At 43.0% G+C, this 23,953-nt stretch overlaps 1 protein-coding gene across 1 annotated transcript in view; it reads left to right on the plus strand.

Annotated features, from left to right (window-relative positions):
- LOC306794371 (sodium channel protein type 2 subunit alpha-like) overlaps positions 1-23,953 on the plus strand; it is a 151,952-nt gene that overhangs the window by 50,687 nt on the left and 77,312 nt on the right. Inside the window, 6 exon segments of the mRNA XM_079292406.1 lie at positions 384-481; positions 1,534-1,662; positions 9,623-9,714; positions 11,764-12,009; positions 15,662-15,725; positions 21,683-21,788. Coding sequence (XP_079148532.1) covers positions 384-481; positions 1,534-1,662; positions 9,623-9,714; positions 11,764-12,009; positions 15,662-15,725; positions 21,683-21,788 — 735 coding nt within the window.

Consider the following 23,953-nt stretch of genomic DNA (forward strand, 5'->3'; position numbering starts at 1 on the left):
CTCTGGCTGCTCTTCTCATCGGATTTAATGAACAACATCACAGCTTCTTACAGTCATGAGCTTAAGATTTGTATTTTAAAGATGAATGGATCACAACACACAACAAATGTGATATAAACCGTCTGAACTTTGTTCTTTAAGACCTCAAAAGGAAAAAGGAAACAATGCATGTTCACAAATACAGTCGCAGTATAAAGTTCCAACTAATGTTAAATAAATGAGCCGGTGTGGAAACAATGTCTTAACTGGAGATCCACAACATCCAGTGAGAGCGTCGGAGTCCTTGAAGTGTGTTTAATGATCAGACGACCACATGGTGATTTAGATCATTGGTTGTCTAAGATGTAACCGGTCTGTGATGTGAAACCTCCTTCTTCCTGAACCTGCTCACGTTGTTCAGCTTGTTCATCATGTGCACCATCCTGACCAACTGCTGCTTCATGGCCATGTCCGAGCCGGCGTACTGGGCCAAATACCTGGAGTAAGTAGACCTGAACCCGTCTGTCTGCCTGCCTGTCTGTCTGTGTCTCTTTGTAGTTGTTTTGTTTTTGTAGTTGTTTTGTGTCTTTGTAGTTGTTTTGTGTCTCTTTGTAGTTGTTTTGTGTCTTTGTAGTTGTTTTGTGTCTCTTTGTAGTTGTTTTGTGTCTTTGTAGTTGTTTTGTGTGTCTTTGTAGATGTTTTGTCTCTTTGTAGATGTTTTGTGTCTCTTTGTTGTTGTTTTGTGTCTCTTTGTAGTTGTTTTGTGTCTCTTTGTAGTTGTTTTGTGTCTCTTTGTAGTTGTTTTGTGTCTCTTTGTAGTTGTTTTGTGTGTCTTTGTAGTTGTTTTGTGTGTCTTTGTAGTTGTTTTGTGTCTCTTTGTAGATCTTCTGTGTCTCTTTATCGTTGTTTTATGTTCTTCATTTGGAGTCTCTTCCTGGTTGGTACGTGACGTCCTTTCAGTAACCCTTCCATTGGGGCTGAAGCTTTCCCATGTTTCTGCAGACACACATCTTTAAAACATTGCCGTTAAATTCTAAACCATTTGAACAGCTTGACACCACGAGTGGGGTAACTCTGGAGGAACTGACCCCTTTCTGAAGTCGGTATTTCCGCTCTGGCTTCCAGCTGCTGCTGACGTGACTGCCTCCCTCTCACCTGTCCGTCTGTCTTTGTACGGTTGAGTTGACGCCCCGTCGGGTCAAACTTGTTTCTGGGGACAAAAATAAATAAGTGAAGGATGTTTGGCGGCGAGGGTTGAGGCTCTGCTGATTTAATGAATATTCATCCTCCCTCTCCTCTCTCTCCTCTTTTTCTTTTTTCATCTCAACTCCTTATTCTCTTCCTCCTTCACACCTCCTCCTCTCGTTCTTTAACATTTAATTCCTAACATTTGTTCCTCCCTCCATCTGTCTTCCTCTCATCTTAATTATCCTCTTCCTCCCTTCCTTTCCTCAACCTCCTTTTTCCGCTTAATTTCCTTTCTCCGTCCTCCCTCTCCCCTCCTTAAACTACCCTTGACATCCTTTCTCTCTTTTCATTCCCTCCCTCCCTCAGGTACACCTTCACAGGTATCTACACCTTCGAGTCTCTCATAAAGATCTTGGCGAGGGGTTTCTGTCTGGGACCCTTCACCTTCCTGAGGGACCCCTGGAACTGGCTCGACTTCAGCGTCATCGTCATGGCGTGAGTCAAACACACGCAAACATGCATACGTTAAACCTTCCTGTTCCCGTGAACAAACGTTACACACAGCCGATAACGCAAAAAAACAGCTTTAAGTGCTCAAGGAGTCGTGCTGCGATCAAAGATGGAGAACGTCCTAACGCAAGCTGGTCTCATCCAGCATTCGTAGCAATACCTAAATAACGCGCCTTAATTCGTAGATGTCCCACAAAATAATTTTGTATGCTATCCACGAAGTCTTGAACAACGAACTATAAAGACGGCTAAATCACACACCGGGGGGGGGGGGGGGGAGGTGGAGGTGGATGGTACAACGACCAAGTAGATTGATGTTCATTTCACCATCTTTTCCTAAACCTAGGTATTTCCGATCTTTTCCTAAACCTAAGTATTTCCGATCTTTTCCTCAACCTAACTATTTCCGATCTTTTCCTAAACCTAGGTATTTCCGATCTTTTCCTAAACCTAATTATTTCCGATCTTTTCCTAAACCTAATTATTTCCGATCTTTTCCTAAACCTAACTATTTCCGATCTTTTCCTTAACCTAACTATTTCCGATCTTTTCCTAAACCTAACTATTTACGATCGTTTCCTTAACCTAACTATTTCCGATCTTTTCCAAAAGCTAAATAACAACGTAGTATTGTTGCCTCAACCTAACTGAGTTTCCTGTGAACATGGTAGTTTATTTTGAAAATACTTTATTCATATAACGAGCTGAAATGACGTGTTGCTGGACTTTCTTTGGAAAACACACGAAGAATGTTGGTAGGATATCATACGAACCCTTGTGTGCAGATACGTTGCTTCATAACATGTGTTTCTAAATGTAAATAATTCAAACTGAAATATCAGACTTCAGGTTCAGATCGTAAAATGTTGAAATCTCTGTAACAAGAACTATTGCGTTCACATTGCAGCCTGCAGGTCTTTGAAAGACTCTCCCGGTTATCACAAATATTTAGCATATTGTTAATTCCTGATAAGTTCGCCCCTAGAAATGTCTGTTAACGCTCCAGCTACGTCCGTTCCCGATCTTTTACTTTCACTTCGCACTGAAATGTGTTTCAATGAACGTTGCTGTAAAAGCAGTGAAGTAGCACGGAAATCCAAAGTCCAACTAAAGTGTAAATAATTTAAATACTGCAAAGTCATACATAATAGTTTTAGTTTCACTTTTCAAATTTGATATATTTAAAATAGAAAAAGTCAAAATAGATGCAGTGAAAACAGAAAAAGGCTTAATTTTCTTTGGTGTGGTGCTGAACTTCAGAACAACACTCCAGAGCAACGGGGCCAGTGATTGTGCAGCTGGAGCTTGCTGGGAGGCTTTTAATGTGGAAACATCTGTGCAGGAAAAAGAGCAGCGAGTGGAAGGAATCCGTGAGCGAACAGAGGAAAGTGTCACGACGGGCGTTGTACTGACGGGATTACGGGTCGAGGAATTAAAGAATGAAGACGAATAGAACGAATTCAGAAATGTGAACTGGAGCAGCTTGTGTTTGTTCACTTCGGGCACAGTCAGCAGAAACTCAGCTCATTGTGCTGTCAGTACCAAGAAGAAGCTGACTTCAGGCCTCAGCATCTCTGATAAACTACCAGAGTCAAAGTTTCAAAGTTACTGTGCGCTGAAATAATCCCAGTTTACTTCAACTTCATCATATATTCAGAACACGATGTTCTTCCTTCTGTTCTGCTCTTTAGTTAATTATCACATTTATTACTCCAAACACGTGGAGACGTAGAACACGCTGCATTATTTTATATTTAAATTTTCTATATTTAAATTTTTCTCTGCAGCAAAGTGAGAAGTCTGTACTAATTATTACAGTTATTATAAAGAGAAATATAAGGGTAGCACTTCTACGAACACATTATAAACATACTTATATAATCTGTTCACAGTGCTGTATAATTATAAATATAAGCACTCTATATTCATAATGCTTAGTGGTACAATCTGGAGTTTTAGTTAACTAGTACACACCAATTTAACCAATAATCCAGTACAATTATTCAGTGCAATAAGTGAAAGTATCGTATATCGTGTTGATATCTACATTATGTGATTTTATTTACATTTTTCTATATTTTCATCATCTTTATTCATCACTAAATCTCGTTTCATTCTTTCTTCTTGGACTGAAGAAAGTAAAGTTCTTATCAATAACGACTCATTGTGACGCAGCATGTTGCTGTGGTCCTAATGTTTTATTTTTTATGCTTTAATAACTTCAGTTGAATGGTTAATTATAAAGAGATATATAATTATCGACCATATGTAAAGTTTTAGAGGAGAGAAACACATAAATAAAGTATCTAATTTCCTTTTAAAGCGGAAAATCAAACAAAAGTCTCCAAAACAAGGCAGCAGGTCTGAAGCTGATGATAACTTTACTTTTAGTTCAGTAAAAAGAGAAATGGGGTTTTCTGAGTGACATTTCCAAATGACAGGTTTGCAAAGCTCGTAAATAACTTTCAACCCGTCCATTCAAGCCAGAAGAGAGAGACGGGAAGCTGCAGCTCTGTTCGCTCTGAACACCGCTGGCGACGCCCACTCTGAGTCGTCACGTCCACTTCAGTAATTGGCCGACTGATGGTTGGTTAGCGATCGGATGGCGATCGATCAACAGAGAGGGACGCCGGCGGCAAGATGAACGATCGGATCAATACTCGACCCCGAGGCCGAGCTCCGGTTAGCGTCTCCACCGCCGCCTCGCGCTGAATGAAAGCGTCGTAAGGCGACCTCGAGAGGGACGACGTGTCTTCACTTAAAGGACACATTCACCATCGAACAGCAAACACACAGCAGCTGATGGACTTCTGTCTCAGCGGGTTCCTTCTCCTCTTTATGGGGCGGACGAAGACGTCAGACAGATATTCAGCTTCATGGGGAACGCTGTCGCATACAGAATACATTTAAATGTATATACATATACATACGTACATATGTATACATATATATGTGTACATATATATATATATACATATATGTATATATGTATACATATATATATATACATATATATGTATATAGATATATATATATATATATATATATAGATATATACATATATATGTATATAGATATGTATGTATATATATATGTATATACTCCAGTATTCGTCCTTTTATTTAAAGTTACGACGAGGTACTTTTATTCTGTGTTGGTTCTGTCGCCCCCTGTGGACAGAAGTGGTAGTGTCTCTGAGCACCAGACTCTTTAGAAAACCTCTCATTCTCCTGCAGCAGGTCTGACAGTCTGCCCCTCTCGGTCCTCTCAGTCCAGCAATACTGCAATGCTGATGGTCCCATTTGGACCCATTTAGAGGTGCAGAACACAGCGTGTGAGTGGGAGATCAGACGTGACCTCTCCAGTGTGCAGTGTCTCTGCGGTCACTGGTTCTATCAGCTGGTGCATCTAAACGGCCTCTTCTGGCTGTAATTCAATCAGCCCGCCGGTCAGCGGCGGTGAAATATGAGGCGTGATGGAAGCCGGTGAGTGAGATAAGATGACTCCATCTAACCGGCGGGGGGGGGGGGGGGGGGGGGTCTTCACAACCTGGATTTCACCACATTCTACAATTTTGTTTGGAAATCATTGTTATATTTCTGTTTGTATACATATGCACATTTTTGACAAATGCACTTTCAAGTGATTCATTTTGAAATAACGAGATACGAAGAATTTAACCTCACAGTTGGATCTTGAATGTATTTTTTAGCTAAATTAAGCTTTTTAACGTGCACACAATCAAATATAAATATCTTTTCTGATAAAATACTGCTACTAAAGAACTTGTTTCCAACAGTGAAGGTAAATCAATATGTTGTGTGAATGCTGAATATAATCCAGCCAGCAAATAAAATGGCATTTGGCAAAACTAATTCAGGAATATAAATGTAGTTTCTAGCAGCTTGTTGTGACCTGTTGCCTTCTGGGAAAGTGTTTAAAATGACAATTTTTTACCAAAGTTTTAACACATAATATAACTACATCTTTGTAATAAGAAGGTTAATAGACTTGTCTGCACTCTTGTGGTGTAAACAATAACGTTTCCGCCATATTTACGCTGTTTTGCGTGTGGATGGATCAGCTACAGCGCTAGCGTAGCTTAGCACGAAACGATCCAGACTTCAGAAAACAAGCGTTTTAAAAGTTGTTTGCTCGTCGTCTTGCAGCTAAACCTCACAAATCGTAAAATTCAGACTTTATATTAATTCAGAATTATAACGTGGTTATTTTAGCGTTCTTTTTTATCCGTTTATTGCAGTTAAATTCCGGCAAACACGTGAACACGGCATCAGGTGGATGTTCAATTCTTGGTTTCCAAATAAATCTCAACTCAAAAGTCGTGGAACTAACTGAACCCTTCGTCATGACGCATATACGCGCTTATATAATTAGATAAGTATACGTGCGGAAGTTCAACGTCACGATATTAATCTCAAACACGTGATTACATGCAAAGAAAACTGTTTCTTTTCTTTCCACATCTGTAAAACAAAAGCTGCTTGTATTATAGCAGATTAAATCATCTGCCAGCTCTCTATTGATGTTTAAAAACTGATCATTTAGTGCACAGCGTTGTACTTTTTCAGACCTTGTTATGTTTTTTCTTCTTTTGTTGTATGTTGACAACCAACCACACCGCCCCCTACAGGCTGTTAACAGAGTTTATCAAAGTAGGGAACCTGCAGGCGCTGAGAACCTTTAGAGTGCTGAGAGCCCTGAAAACTATCTCAGTCATCCCAGGTAAGGCCTCACCACCACCAGGGGGCGACAAGGGACAGAGAAAAAACACTCGTCATCGTAACGTCGTCCTCTCTTGTTCGTCCCATGTCTGCCGTGTCTTGCAGCACCAAACCCCGCCCACTTCCCCACTCTCCGCCCAATCAGGGGTCACCGGTGTAATCACGTGATCTGATCTGAAGACACAGTGGAGAAGGAAAAGTCAGACGTGTAAAAGCTGAACACACACAAACTGGAGATGTAATAAAAAAAACATCGACCCACATGTGGAATGCTAATGCTACATATCCAGCAGCCAGATTGATTTTTTAGTGGTTTTGTATGTAGCATAACTGTTGTAGCGTAACAGGACAGCGTGTAGGATTTAGTGCCATCTAGTGGTGAGATTGCTGCAAGTTTCACAAGCGTGTAATGAACTACGGTGGCCTTCAGGTATCAAGAAAAAACATGAAAGTCTGTTTCTGGAGTCAGTGCTCCGTTTGTCCGTCTGGGCTACTGTAGAAACATGGAGGCGCAACATGGCGGACTCCGCCTCCTGCTCCCTATGTAGATATGAAGGGCTCCGAAAACGCAACGATTCTTAGTTTCAGTTGATTATACACAAATGAAAACATAGTTATGAATATTATACAACATTTCTGCTGATAAATCCCTCTAAATGCTGCACATTAACTTCGCTAACAAGGAAGCAAATTGAATGAAACTAACCGATAACCGACACAGTTCAAACAAGTACATTAACTACAATTACAAAATGTGAAGGTAACTGCTAATAATAACACTTCACTTAGCTTAAACATACTTAAATTAGCCTTCAATTCAAAGAGTTTTCCTTCGGCTAACGTTAGCTAATAATATATATTACTAGCTTACCAAACAGCATGCTAACAGCCGTTGGCTAACACTGAAGGAACAGTTCTTTAATCCTTATCCTGAACCTTGTGACAATTAGCTTCTTATGCTAATGATTGTGTCTTTAGGCTAGCTGGTAGATTAGCTCACCAAACAGATATCTAGGGGATCTATGCTAATGGTGGGGTTTGACATTATTATTTTCTAGTTATTAGTCTAGTGACCACTCACTCAATATCCCAAACAATGAGTCAATTAATTGATAAGTTGATTGAGAAAATTAATCAGCAACAAATTATATTTATATTTTTTCTGGTTGTCTTAGTCTTTAATCACATTCAACGTAATATCTTCATCGGCATTTTTCACTATTTTATAATAAAAGACCAAACAATTAATGTTTTAATCAAGATTTATATTGCTGGTTCTGGAGGAAACTAGATTTAATTAGTCTGTAGTGCAACTTGAACTTGAGAAAACAAATGAACGGGGTAATCGATGATACAAATAATAATAAAATGTAAGCCCTTATGAACTCCAGAGATTAAAAGTCTTCAGAATCTCAAGGCGTGACACTGAGCTCGTCCACGTGAGCAGCTTCCACCGTCTGACTTCTTCTAAACAGTCGACGTGTCCGACTTGAACCTCCACTGTTGCCGTCCGACCCGGCACTGTACCTCTACTGTACCTCTACTGTACCTCTACTGTACCGCCACTCTACCTCTACTCTACCTCTACTCTACCTCTACTGTACCTCTACTGTACCGCCACTCTACCTCTACTCTACCTCTACTCTACCTCTACTGTACCTCTACTGTACCTCTACTGTACCTCTACTGTACCGCCACTCTACCTCTACTGTACCTCTACTCTACCTCTACTCTACCTCTACTGTACCTCTACTCTACCTCTACTGTACCTCTACTCTACCTCTACTGTACCTCTACTGTACCGCCACTCTACCTCTACTGTACCTCTACTGTACCTCTACTGTACCTCTACTGTACCTCTACTGTACCGCCACTCTACCTCTACTGTACCTCTACTCTACCTCTACTCTACCTCTACTGTACCTCTACTGTACCTCCACTGTACCTCTACTGTACCGCCACTCTACCTCTACTCTACCTCTACTGTACCGCCACTCTACCTCTACTGTACCTCCACTCTACCGCTACTCTACCTCTACTGTACCTCTACTGTACCGCCACTCTACCTCTACTCTACCTCCACTCTACCTCTACTCTACCTCCACTCTACCTCTACTGTACCTCTACTGTACCGCCACTCTACCTGTACTCTACCTCTACTGTACCTCTACTGTACCGCCACTCTACCTCTACTCTACCTCTACTGTACCGCCACTCTACCTCTACTCTACCTCCACTCTACCTCCACTCTACCTCTACTCTACCTCCACTCTACCTCTACTCTACCTCTACTGTACCTCTACTGTACCGCCACTCTACCTCTACTCTACCTCTACTGTACCGCCACTCTACCTCTACTGTACCTCTACTCTACCTCTACTGTACCTCTACTGTACCTCTACTCTACCTCTACTGTACCTCTACTGTACCTCTACTGTACCTCCACTGTACCTCTACTCTACCTCCACTCTACCTCTACTGTACCTCTACTGTACCTCCACTGTACCTCTACTGTACCGCCACTCTACCTCTACTCTACCTCTACTGTACCTCCACTGTACCTCTACTCTACCTCCACTCTACCTCTACTGTACCTCTACTGTACCTCCACTGTACCTCTACTGTACCGCCACTCTACCTCTACTCTACCTCTACTGTACCTCTACTGTACCTCCACTCTACCTCTACTCTACCTCTACTGTACCTCTACTGTACCGCCACTCTACCTCTACTCTACCTCCACTCTACCTCTACTCTACCTCCACTCTACCTCTACTGTACCGCCACTCTACCTCTACTGTACCTCTACTGTACCTCTACTGTACCTCCACTGTACCTCTACTCTACCTCTACTCTACCTCTACTCTACCTCCACTCTACCTCTACTCTACCTCCACTCTACCTCTACTCTACCTCTACTCTACCTATACTGTACCTCTACTGTACCTCTACTGTACCTCTACTGTACCTCTACTCTACCGCCACTCTACCTCTACTGTACCTCTACTGTACCTCTACTGTACCTCTACTCTACCTCTACTCTACCTCTACTGTACCTCTACTGTACCTCCACTGTACCTCTACTGTACCTCTATCTGTCTCTATTCGTGTTTCTGTCCCTCAGTGTCGGCTCGTTGTTGCTCAGTGTGGTCAAACCCTTGTGTGTGTCTGTTCCTGTGCTTCTGTCTCCCGCCTTGTTGCAGATATGTGACTGAGTTTGTGGACCTGGGTAATGTGTCAGCCTTAAGGACCTTCAGGGTGCTGCGAGCGCTCAAAACCATCTCAGTCATCCCAGGTGAGACAGCCAAACGCAGGGGGAGCGGATATCAGAAACGCACCCGAGGCCTGCTGGAAGAACTGAACTGTCAGCCTGCATCCTACCAGCTGAGACAGTCTGGTGTTTGACACACACACTTGAAGTATAAAGTACACTTTGGTAGTATGCAGGAAGACGTACTGAAGTCTTCCTCGTAGTTGGTTGTGAGGACATCAGAGGCTCAGCGACTTTACACAAAACCTCGACTCACGAGTGAAAAATAATGCTAAACAAAAGAAATTCAATTCATAAAATCCTAAATCAATTTAAATTAGAGCTCAATTCTCGTCTAAAATTGAGTTTGTTATTATGGTACTTTTACTACAATAGAGTATTTTTGCACTGTGGTATTTGTATTTTGACTGTAACAGAGTATTTCTACACTGTGGTATTAGTACTTTCACTGCAGTAAATGATCTGAATACTTTCTTCCGCACTGCGTTCAGATGAAATGAACTAATCTGCTGAAACAGTGCTGATTAGAAACAGGAGCCATGATGTCGTAAAATAAATATTCGATTACTCGTTGCTAACAAAAGACACAAAGTTTGATCGTAGTCTTCAGTCTCGATCTAAGTGTTTACATTTTAATTCAAAATATGAAACTATTTCCTGAACTCTAGTCGCTGGCTGGCCTCTGTATGTTTCCACTGTGCATGTTAGCATGCAGTGCTGAAACATGTCTTAAACATGTGATTGAAAACATAACAATGTTTAATACATGTTAGAACTGTAACACCGTCACAGCGACATCTCTAAAGCATGTCGCTGCTATCTGAATATACTCACGCTCCTCATTCATTAGCTCACAGACGCTCCGGCTCTCTGAGTTATTCGAGAAGTGTTTCTGATGAAGTAACTAAAAAGAAAAACGTACGAAGAGAAACTGGCTGCTTCTTGGATCGGCTTATCTGCACCCTCTGTGTTCTCAGCGTGTTGTGTTCCTGCTGTTTTTACCATAATGTTCATGTGAGTGTTGTGTTTCTAATCTCAATGGATTTACACTGTGGTATTAGTACATTTGTGGTGTTTTGCTTCGTACTGTTGGTGATGATCACAGATTTATTTATTTATTTATTTTCCACAGTGGCAAAGTTTTTGAAAAAACGTGTATATTTCTAGTTATATATAGAGTTATATATTTCTAGTTATATATAGAGTTATATATTTCTAGTTATATATAGAGTTATATATTTCTAGTTATATATAGAGTTATATATTTCTAGTTATATATAGAGTTATATATTTCGGTTCGGTTCGGTACAGACGGTTCATCCAATCACCTGCCACGTATGTTTTTTGAAAGTACCTTCCCTTTTTCCAAACAGTTTCTAAAGACGGCTTCTCAGATGGTTCTGTGTAACAAATTATCTGCAGTTTTTTTCACCGGGAAAATGAAATAATATCTGAACGAACAGACTTCAACGGAGGACGAATGAAAGACGGCAAAAAAAGGTTAAAAAATGTCTGAAAATACCTGGAGAGCATTATCAACGAGCGCTCTGCCTTTAGAACCATCATTGGAAACTGTTTGTAAAAGGGCGGGCACTTAAAAAAACAACAACGTACATGGCAGGTGATTGGATGGAACCATCTGTCAATCAAACTATTACTGAAGCCACTCAGGAAAAAAGAGCAAAAACATCTTTTCAGTGTCGATCTTTGCTCTTCTTTCAATGAAGAAATACTCTCCAGTTCTGATTTAACGGATGCTGTTGCAGCATCTCCCCTATTCTTCTACATGCACAGTATACATTCGATCGATACAAACTCTTTCTGGAACAATAGAGAACCTACGGAAGTGAGACTGTACGATTTATATTGTTTCTGGGTGTATTGTTCCTTTAAAGCAGTTCGATTGGTGAACTTTAATTCAGTCTAGCTGCTCGTTTTTCATAGATTTAATTCCACAAAATATCATTCATTTGAATTATTTAGAATCTTCTAAATGAGGGTTCACAGCCACGATAACAAATTCACGTGAACATTATTGACCCCTGTCTGCGTCCCCCCCCGGCGGTCCGGCAGGCCTGAAGACCATCGTGGGCGCTCTGATCCAGTCGGTGAAGAAGCTCGCCGACGTGATGATCCTCACCGTCTTCTGTCTGAGTGTCTTCGCCCTCATCGGCCTGCAGCTCTTCATGGGGAACCTGCGGCAGAAGTGCGTCCGCAACACGGCGCACTGCCTCAACGGCAGCCTGCCGGCCAACACCACCACCTTCTACTGCAACAACAAGACCTGGAACTCCCTGAAGGACTTCGTCGACGACGAGGGTGAGAACCTCACTGCTGCTTTGGTTGTGATCAGCTGCTAGAGTGAGCTGCTATTCCAAGATTTAATCCAGAACTCACCCGAGGGTTCTACAGAGAACCCCTTTGTATTCCAAGGTGTCTATCTAGAACTCACCAAACACTTCATATTCTAAGGGTTTCATCTAGAACCCTAAAAGGCAGGCGCTGATGTGGTGCAGCTCAACCCACAACAATCCTGGTTCAGTCACAGTCTTAGAGAGACCGTACCTGTAACCAGCGTAGCATTAAAGCATGGTGGAATTAGCAAGCTAGCTAACTCGCCCGCTAGTTAGCTTGTTAATTCCACCATGCTTTAATGCTACGCTGGTCACAGAAAAGTAGCCGAACAAACAATCATCCGGCGATGTGGGTGAACCAAAACCTCCTCTCAGTGAGTTCGTGACTCGCCGTAAGTCTGTTTGGTTTACACGGAAGTTAGCCCGCTACGACGGTCGCTACGGCAATGCTACACATTTAAATGGCGGCCGCTGTGACCGTCCTGCTACATTAATATTTTTGTGCGTTTTATATTTTTTCCAATCTTTATGGTCAGTATTCTCCCGTACTCAAGTTACGTTGTTTACGTGTTACTTCAGGTTTTAAGCCCAACCGTGATGTTTACCACGTGTTAAAGAGACGGCAAAGCTTCTGACCAAATGTCCGTTTTTGACACGTTGGGATGAGAATGTGTTGAGGAGCCTGTGGAACTTTGATAAATAACCTTTGAAGCTCAAATGTAAAAGCAGATATTTTTATTTTCTCCCAATTATTCAGGTCAGGAGCAGTGAGAGTAGAGTAACAGTCCAACAACAACAGAGGGAACGCCGTTAAAAACTCCCTCGTTATCAGAAAACACGCGCAATCATGTAAAGAATCCGTCTCTCAAAGGGAGACACCGCCGAAAATAAAGGCAGCTCTGAGCTTACAGTAACAGGGTTTCGTCGGGACATGCTGCTCCTTTGCTAATGTACCTTCTATTCATTCATTTCCAGTTGGCTTCGCCATCCATCTCATCAAACAAATGTCCCCCGCAGGCTCCCGTATCGACCCCTAAAAGCCGCCGTGAAACCCGAGAGCTGGGAAACGCTCCCGTCCCGTTGGGCTGATCTGAAAACGGCCCTCAGTGGGAGATCAATGTTCTCCATGCTTAAACATTTCCCATCATGCTCGTTGTTTGTTCCGTCTGGTCAGAGTCCGGCGCTTCTTTGTTGGAGGGTTCAGTAAGTGAAAATCAACAGACAACATGGAGAGTTTCCCCTCTGATGAGCAGATAGAGCTGATGTATTGAAGGGAAACACTACAGGTGAATGAGATTAACTGATGCATATCAACATGAAACTTCACCAGCTGATTACTTTGTCTTTCGTGAAGCTGCAGCTGCAGGTCAGGACTGTGAGTAGAGCGTTCCTCTCAACGACTGGTCTCAGTGCGTCGAGGCGTCACGGCTACTTTCAGCTGCTGAACAAAAAGAAGCACTTCAGACTTCACAAAGTTTTTTATGTGTTGGTGAGCGGTGGGGGGGGGGGGGGGGGGGTCCTTCCAGATGCACTCGATAACTAATGAACGTCTGCACTGCTGAAGAGCTTAAGTGCCTTCTGGTGCAGCAGCGGTCAGACGCGGTCAACAAACACCGGTTTGGTTTGTCAATAAAGCAGAGAAGAAGAAGAAGAAGAAGAAGAAGAAGAAGAAGAAGAAGTAGAAGAAGTAGAAGTATAAGAAGAAGAAGAAGTAGAAGAAGAAGAAGAAGAAGTAGAAGAAGAAGAAGTAGAAGAAGTAGAAGTAGAAGAAGAAGAAGTAGAAGAAGAAGAAGAAGAAGTAGAAGAAGAAGAAGAAGAAGTAGAAGTAGAAGAAGAAGAAGAAGAAGAAGTAGAAGAAGAAGTAGAAGTAGAAGAAGAAGAAGAAGAAGTAGAAGAAGAAGTAGAAGTAGAAGAAGTAGAAGAAGAAGAAGAAGAAGAAGAAGTAGAAGAAGTAGAAGAAGAAGAAGAAGAAGAAGAAGAAGAAGAAGAAGAAGAAGTAGAAGAAGAAGTAGAAGTAGAAGAAGTAGAACAAGTAGAAGAAGAAGTAGAAGAAGAAGTAGAAGAAGAAGAAGAAGAAGTAGAAGTAGAAGAAGAAGAAGTAGAAGTAGAAGAAGTAGAAGAAGTAGAAGAAGAAGAAGAAGAAGTAGAAGAAGAAGTAGAAGAAGAAGAAGAAGAAGTAGAAGAAGAAGAAGAAGTAGAAGAAGAAGAAGAAGAAGTAGAATAAGAAGAAGTAGAAGAAGAAGACTTTGAAATGTTAAAATGCTTTGTGGCTCTTTGACAAGCTGAGGTTTGACTGAAAAGTGTTGCGTGATCGTAGAGCCGATCGTTTGATTGCTGGGCTCAATTCATTCATGTCGTCTTTATCCAAACTCTTCCACTGCTGGACGTTGAGTGTCAAACATCTGGATCTATAGAGCTGCTGAATCCTAAACCACAACGCGACTCGAGGAGCTCTAGTTTTCTACCCGCCGACGTGCATTAAAAGCTTCTGAAACTCGTGTCGGATACTTTAGTGTACGTGGGGCGGAGAAGTACTTTAAGAGTGTTTTAATGTACTTGGAGACGGTCTGTGGTCGGATTTAAAGTGTTGAATAAATGCTCAGCAAACGGTTGTTCCCGTTAATGGTTCAGTGTTTATGGCTTTCAGCGGACAGACCAAAACACATCGCTGAGGTTAGTGAGTCTATTGATCCTGCAGTAACACGGGCAGGCACACTGAGCTGAACACTAAAAGCAGGAAGGGCTACCTGAACTCATTCAATTTAGAGGTTTCGGTGTAACTTTGACGGTAGAATATAATATAATTATGTCTTCCTCTGTCATCAAATGCTATACAGCTGTTTAAACTTGAACTACCTTGGACCAAATATAAGGTCAGCGCTGATGTTGCAAACAGCGCTGATGTTGCAAACAGCGCTGACTTTACTCCTCCATATCTTTATAGCTTTTTGATGCTATATTAATGCGCTGAATATCTTATATTGCACCTTTTACATTTAAGTGAATATTTGTACAAAAACAAGTGCCCAAACAGAAAGATATTACAAGGCTAAAGCAATTAAAGAGTGTTAACTGGTCCGTCAGACGCCCATCACTCAGTGGGTTTGAGGTTCGGGTCGGTGGTTCACCGGCCAACAAACATCCAACAGTCGCTCAATTTGTATTTTGTGTCAATAAAGTGAAGAAAAAGAAGTCGCAGACTTAATTGACGGTGATTCTGTCCTTTATCTGACTTTCCGGTGCCAAACAAATGAGATGCTGGCATGTTGTGTTTGTTGTAACAGGGAGTTCAGTGTGTGTGTCTTGTGACTCTTTCTTCAGGAACACTGTTAAGTTTCTACTGAACATGTCTTAATGGTTTAGTCCCAGTGTTTGTGTCCCCTGCTGTCCTTTTACATTCAGACGTTCATCTTGTTGTCAGGTCCTGCACACCTACACATCTGTTCTTAGTCGTCTTGGACCGGTGCTAAGTTATGTTATATGATGAAAGTATAAATTAAAACCAACAGGAGGGTCGAGGAGAGCTACCGCACACAGTCCTGAGCTCTAATTAGGCAAAATAAGTGAACTGAGCTCCGACTTCAGACTGAATCTAAAGTTTGTTCTTGTTTTTCTAGACAACTTCTACAAGGTGGAGGGAGCCAAGGATGCCTTGATCTGTGGGAGCAGCAGCGACGCAGGGTGAGTGGAACGTCTTCATCACCGGAAAGTTAAAACACATGACTCAGAAGCCGGGACAGTGAGGAGGCGGAGCTGTTGATGTTGGAGCTGGACACGCCTCCCAGCTGGGGGCGGAGCTTGTTGTGTGTTTTGAGCGAGAGATGCTGAAATGTGTGGCAGTTGTTGAGCGGTTTTGTTGTCAGGAAGTCAAACTCAGGACGATCAGAGTTGATTGTGAATAGGACATGATGGTGGTCGTTTCAATGAATGGCACTTTGGGCTTTGACTTATTGTTGTTTTTAATGATTTAATGGGCCAGAGTTAGCCAAGAGTAAAACGTAAAACACAGTTCTTGGGTTCAATTGTTGAATTGTGCTGGCAGCCTTCAGGCCTGTTGGTGTTCATAACATCCTGGTGCTTTGCCTGTTGGGTCTCATTGGGGTCGTTCTGCAGACTGAACCTTTCTAACCATCAGGTGAAAACCCTCACCCAGCCCAGAGCTCACTGCCAGCTTTAGTCTGACATCCAGCAGATAGAGATCTCTGCAGCCTCAGCTTCACATTATCTGAGACGTGTGAAAAGCTCTTGTGTTATCGTGCAGCGTTCAGGCTTCGATTCATACCAGTCTAAGAAGTTGAGTTTTTCTTTGGAGCGGTGATGAAATGTAAACAGAACACAGATGGAAACAGATCGGCCTTCATTTGGTTTCATCTGTCAGACATAAAACCAAATCAACAGCAGCGTGAGTCTGCAGGCCTGTAAATACTTTCCTCCTCTGGAGGCTGAAATAAACGTTCTGGTTCAGAGCGGAGAAGAAGTGTTGGAGGAGGAGGAGGACCATTGACTCCATGAGCCATGAAGGAGCTTTAGTTTGTTCAAGCCACGCCTGCAGGATTGAATGCATCGTGTACCGCGTGTACCGTGTTCTGCCATGTTGGGTGTACTGCTGTGTTGCGTGTACCGCGTGTACTGCTGTGTACTGCTGTGTACTGTGTGTACCGTGTGTACCGCGTGTACTGCGTGTACTGTGTTCTGCCGTGTTGGGTGTACTGCTGTGTTGTGTGTACCGCGTGTACTGCTGTGTACTGTGTGTACCGCGTGTACTGTGTTCTGCCGTGTTGGGTGTACTGCTGTGTTGCGTGTACCGCGTGTACTGCTGTGTACTGTGTGTACCGCGTGTACTGCGTGTACTGCGTGTACTGTGTTCTGCCGTGTTGGGTGTACCGCGTGTACTGCTGTGTACTGTGTGTACCGCGTGTACTGCTGTGTACTGTGTGTACCGCGTGTACTGCGTGTACTGTGTTCTGCCGTGTTGGGTGTACCGTGTGTACTGCTGTGTACTGTGTGTACCGCGTGTACTGCGTGTACTGTGTGTACCGCGTGTACTGCTGTGTACTGTGTGTACCGCGTGTACTGCGTGTACCGCGTGTACACATATCAACTACAAAGAGACACATCAACCACAAAGAGACACATATCAACCACAAATAGACACATATCAACCACAAAGAGACACATATCAACTACAAAGAGACACATATCAACTACAAAGAGACACATACCAACTACAAAGAGACACATATCAACCACAAAGATACACATATCAACCACAAAGATACACATATCAACTACAAAGAGACACATATCAACTACAAAGAGACACATATCAACGACAAAGATACATAAATCAACCACAAAGATACACATATCAACCGCAAAGAGACACATATCAACCACAAATAGACACATATCAACCACAAAGAGACACATATCAACCACAAAGAGACACATATCAACCACAAATAGACACATATCAACCACAAAGAGACACATATCAACTACAAAGAGACACATATCAACTACAAAGAGACACATATCAACCACAAAGAGACACATATCAACCACAAATAGACACATATCAACCACAAAGAGACACATATCAACTACAAAGAGACACATATCAACTACAAAGAGACACATATCAACCACAAAGAGACACACATCAACCACAAAGAGACACATATCAACCACAAAGAGACACATATCAACCACAAATAGACACATATCAACCACAAAGAGACACATATCAACTACAAAGAGACACATATCAACTACAAAGAGACACATATCAACGACAAAGATACATAAATCAACCACAAAGATACACATATCAACCGCAAAGAGACGCATATCAACCGCAAAGAGACACATATCAACCGCAAAGACACATATCAACCACAAAGAGACACATATCAACTCCAAAGAGACACATATCAACTGCAAAGAGTCACATATCAACTACAAAGAGACACATATCAACTACAAAGAGACACATATCAACTACAAAGAGACACATATCAACTACAAAGAGACACATATCAACTACAAAGAGACACATATCAACGACAAAGAGACATAAATCAACCACAAAGAGATACATATCAACCACAAAGAGACACATATCAACCACAAAGAGACACATATCAACTACAAAGAGACACATATCAACTACAAAGAGACACATATAAACTACAAAGAGACACATATCAACGACAAAGAGACACAAATCAACCACAAAGAGACACATATCAACCGCAAAGAGACACATATCAACCGCAAAGAGACACATATCAACTACAAAGAGACACATATCAACTGCAAAGAGTCACATATCAACTACAAAGAGACACATATCAACTACAAAGAGACACATCAACCACAAAGAGACACATAACTACAAAGAGACAAATCAACCACAAAGGGACACATATCAACTACAAAGAGACAAATCAACCACAAAGGGACACATATCAACTACAAAGAGACAAATCAACCACAAAGGGACACATATCAACTACAAAGAGATTCAAAATGAACACAAAGGGACACATATCAACTACAAAGAGATTCAAAATGAACACACAGGAACATAAAGCAAGTACAAAGAGAAACAAATAAACTAAGGATTCACAAATAGACTACAATGAGCTCATAACAACCACAAAGAGACAAATCAACCACAAAGAGACACAAATACACTACAAGGAGACACAAAACAACCACAAAGAGACACAAAGTAACTATAAAGAGACACAAAAACACTGAACACAAATGGACTACAAATAGACCTAAACTACGACAGACATAAAGACTCCAAACAAAGAGACACACAAAGACGAACCACAAAGAGACACAAAGTACTACAAAGAGACACAAATGGACTACAAAGAGACAAAACAACCACAGAGAGATGCGTAGTGACTACAAAGAGAGACTCAACCACTATACGTCTGTGTGTCTCATGTAGGAGGTGGTGGGACCTTTTTAAGTGACATCACAGGGTTTCCCTGTGGATATCGGATATTATTTAGTCTGACGTGCTCCTTACTGAAGGTAAAAGTATGCAGGATGTTTTTACTTGTAGTGGTATTAGTACTTCTACTTCTTCCAACACTGGACGCTACAAACCAAAATCGCTGAGTACTGCAGTTATGTTTGTGTCCTGGTTGAGTTTCCTGCGTCGGCTGGAAGTTGATTTACCGAATCAACGGCAGAAGATGAAGAGGCTGAGAGCAGCGCCGTGACAGGCAGACTGTGTTATCACTTAATGGCGGCCCATCGCTCACTACAGGTATTCCTGCCTTTTGTTTCTGCTGCGTCATGTCCTCGGCGTGTCGGCAGCATCTGTCTGCATTTGGCCGTGTGAGGCTCAGGGGGCGGAGCTACGAAGCAAACAAACATCTGAGATAAGGAACAGAGACGGACGGTTGAGTGAGGAAATGGATGCTGAAGGATGATGAGTGCATCTGCAGAGGCTCGTTGGATTCATCAGCTTCTGTTAAGTGCCTGAACCCACAGAGGACTGTCGATCACGCTGTCGTCTCGAGGCCCAAACACAACTTGTCCTAATTCAAAGTCCGCATTTATCTAACGATGAATCGACCGTTTAGTTTTGTAATTTGTGGTTCATTTATTAAAACAATGCCCACTTGAAAATGAACTCAGACTTTTGCTCTAGCTAGGCTAGCTCTAGCTAGGCTAGCTCTAGCTAGCAAGCCAGTTCCTGAGATAATCGGCCGACAGTTTGATCTTTGCAGTCATTTTCTAGCGAGAGTTAAAAGGTTATATCACACAAGACCACCAGAAACCGCAACAGTCCCGTCTGATTGTGGACCTAAACGGGCCCCCTTTGGACACATTTGATCCAGTGGCGCTTGTGAGAACCTGGATTTAAAATAGGACATTTTGTCTCCTCTTCAGGGGGGGACAGATAGACGGACCCCCCAGTTTGTCACTGCGCACTCGCACACTGGTTTCATCCTCACATATCACCTCAAACCCACGTCTGTAGTTTCCATCTCTGGCTCAGTCAGAATGATTCTGCTTCACTTCAGACAGAGAAACGCTGAGTCGTTCTTCAGTGAGAAGACGAGCCTCTGATGAGTCTCAAAGTCAGTGTGCTGGGAAATGCAATAAGTTTAAATTCAGACCGAGTATTTACGGTGAATAGAGTCCGTCATGTGACCCCCCCGTGTTCTGCCGACATGCCTGCGACACGTGGACCACGCGACGAGCATCGCAGCAACGGCACGGAATGACAGGCGGCCTCGTTAAGGATGCTAATGAGCCGTCCGTCGTTAGGGGAGCCGGTCGGCAAGCAAGGCATGTGACCCCCCCCCCCCCCCCCCTGATCCACCAGGACAGAAGCCCGTGAAGAGTCCTGCTCCCAGTTTGTAGCATTTCATCGTCATTGTTACATTTGTTCCAGTCACAGAATTATTTAAGCCAAACATTTTCCTGAAAAATAAACACAAGCACTCTGTTACACACACAAAATAAATGAAATGCATAAAAGCAGCAGACATGTGTTTGAAGACGAGTCCAACAATCCCTCAAAGACATTTCAGTTATAAACGCTCCCTCCAGTGTTCAGATTCTAACTGGTTTCTCGTCCTCGAGTCAAAGAGAACGAAGAGTCACCTTTTGGTTAGAAATCGCTGCACATGTTTTCAAGACATTTGAAGTCTTCGGGGGTTCGGGGGATGCATTCAATGGCCCACGCTGTTGTTTAACTTTACTTTCCACTAAATGAGCAGCTCATTCCTGTGGCTGTTGGGTAATCACCGGCATCTTGTCTGTGGTATTGATCCTGGATCTCTTCGGTCTGGGAGCAGCCGGCCCAGACGTCCTTCAGCTCCTCCTCCTCAGACCAGATGGGATATTTTAACACCGGTGTGTTCTGGGTCGCATCCCAGGCAGACGCGACCGGAAGAAACCCTCCACGGGGGAGGAGGCGGGGAGTCCAGGTTCAGGTGGAGCTGGCTGCCTTTTTGAAGGAGCAGCAATCTGCTCCGAGTTCCTCGGCTTGTTTCTCAGCGAAGGGAACGGGTTTTGTCTTGTTGTTTGTGTGAGCTCAGTCTCTTCTCAAACGCTCGTGACTCTGAAGGTTCTTCTCCAGGTCCAGCTACTAGAAAGACAAACTTAAGTGAATGCAGAACATCATTCTTCATGCATCGATCAATAGATTTTGGTCTATTTAGCTTCTATCAGGTTTTTTTCTGACTATTTGAGAGAAAACATTTATTTGACTACTTTGTCTGTTTGTGTCACCAAAAGTCACCATTACATAATGCCTCATTTTCATATTTAAACATTACATTTCAGAGAACTTGTAATACAACAAATAATCATGACAGCGTCAGCAATGAGCTGGTGAACTTTCATCTTGATATCTGTTCGTTCAGCTCAAGATTTCATCGTCGTTGATCGTTACATTTCTGTACTGTTGACGTCGACGCTAACTTAGCATGTTGCTAACAAAAGTGTGTAGCGTTTTCTGCCCAACATTGATCTATTGATTGATTAGTTGTTGATAAAAAACTTTTTTTTAATCTCCGGCGCTCAAAGTCATCGCCGCCTCCGGCTCGCCGCTGAGGAGCTCCATCACAACAATGTGATGATCGTGATGCCGATTAAAGAAATAACGGGACCGCGTTCAGAGCAGGTGGAGGAGCGGCTTCCTGTCAGAAGGACTCGGCTGTCATCGCTGCAGTTACAGAGAAATATGGCGACTCTGCCAAGAGGGTTCGACTTTCCTGGAAATACACACTGCGTCACATGGCTGATATTCAGCATTCCATTAGCCTAGCATCCACTGCTGCTGGTAGCATGTCGATGCACTGCCCACTGCCTGTGTGTGTGTGTGTGCCTGTGTGTGTGTGTGTGTGCCTGTGTGTGCACGTCCCATTAAATGAGTTTAGAATTCATGTCTGTTTGCTCAGTTTCCTCTGCTGCTGGTAGCCACAATGTCGATGCACAACAGTGTGTGTGTGTGAGTGTGTGAACTTTAAATGTGTGCACGTGCACATTACACACGCATACACACACTCCCCCCCCCCCCCCCCCCCTTCCTGTTATATATGGTGCAGTGGCGGCTGGTGGAACATGTTCTAGGTAGAGCCATCCTATCAATTTCAGCAAACAGCCCAGTATGATTTAATGCAAAAGAAATGTATCAAACACGCATTATTACTTGGCAGTTAAATATTTAACATGTATTCCAACACGAAAACAATCAGTAAATAACACTTATATAATATAATATAACATGTTCATTTATTGAGATGCCCTATGGACCTTGTTATAGGAGGTAAAGATCAGGAGAAGTAAACATGAAGTGTAATTATGAATACTGATGTTAAATGAAGCTATGATGAGTTTTCACTGTTAATTTAACATCTCTATTACATGTTGATGCCTCCATGACCAAGTTAAGCAGATGAGACTGAGGACAATATGTAGAAGAAAAGATGTTCACTTTGTCTAATATGTAGCTTGACAGAGTTCTCATGTTTCCTTACCTCCTCATCCCTCACTCCCTACCCTGGTGTTCTCATGTTTCCTTACCTCCTCATCCCTCACTCCCTACCCTGGTGTTCTCATGTTTCCTTACCTCCTCATCCCTCACTCCCTACCCTGGTGTTCTCATGTTTCCTTACCTCCTCATCACTCACTCCCTACCCTGGTGTTCTCATGTTTCCTTACCTCATCATCCCTCACTCCCTACCCTGGTGTTCTCATGTTTCCTTACCTCCTCATCCCTCACTCCCTACCCTGGTGTTCTCATGTTTCCTTACCGCCTCATCCCTCACTCCCTACCCTGGTGTTCTCATGTTTCCTTACCTCCTCATCCCTCACTCCCTACCCTGGTGTTCTCATGTTTCCTTACCTCCTCATCCCTCACTCCCTACCCTGGTGTTCTCATGTTTCCTTACCTCCTCATCCCTCACTCCCTACCCTGGTGTTCTCATGTTTCCTTACCTCCTCATCCCTCACTCCCTACCCTGGTGTTCTCATGTTTCCTTACCTCCTCATCCCTCACTCCCTACCCTGGTGTTCTCATGTTTCCTTACCTCCTCATCCCTCACTCCCTACCCTGGTGTTCTCATGTTTCCTTACCTCCTCATCCCTCACTCCCTACCCTGGTGTTCTCATGTTTCCTTACCTCCTCATCCCTCACTCCCTACCCTGGTGTTCTCATGTTTCCTTACCTCCTCATCCCTCACTCCCTACCCTGGTGTTCTCATGTTTCCTTACCTCCTCATCCCTCACTCCCTACCCTGGTGTTCTCATGTTTCCTTACCTCCTCATCCCTCACTCCCTACCCTGGTGTTCTCATGTTTCCTTACCTCCTCATCACTCACTCCCTACCCTGGTGTTCTCATGTTTCCTTACCTCCTCATCCCTCACTCCCTACCCTGGTGTTCTCATGTTTCCTTACCTCCTCATCCCTCACTCCCTACCCTGGTGTTCTCATGTTTCCTTACCGCCTCATCCCTCACTCCCTACCCTGGTGTTCTCATGTTTCCTTACCTCCTCATCCCTCACTCCCTACCCTGGTGTTCTCATGTTTCCTTACCTCCTCATCCCTCACTCCCTACCCTGGTGTTCTCATGTTTCCTTACCTCCTCATCCCTCACTCCCTACCCTGGTGTTCTCATGTTTCCTTACCTCCTCATCCCTCACTCCCTACCCTGGTGTTCTCATGTTTCCTTACCTCCTCATCCCTCACTCCCTACCCTGGTGTTCTCATGTTTCCTTACCTCCTCATCCCTCACTCCCTACCCTGGTGTTCTCATGTTTCCTTACCTCCTCATCCCTCACTCCCTACCCTGGTGTTCTCATGTTTCCTTACCTCCTCATCCCTCACTCCCTACCCTGGTGTTCTCATGTTTCCTTACCTCCTCATC

Source organism: Melanostigma gelatinosum (genome assembly GCF_949748355.1).
Source record: "Melanostigma gelatinosum genome assembly, chromosome: 20".
NCBI classification, from domain to species: Eukaryota; Metazoa; Chordata; class Actinopteri; order Perciformes; family Zoarcidae; genus Melanostigma; species Melanostigma gelatinosum.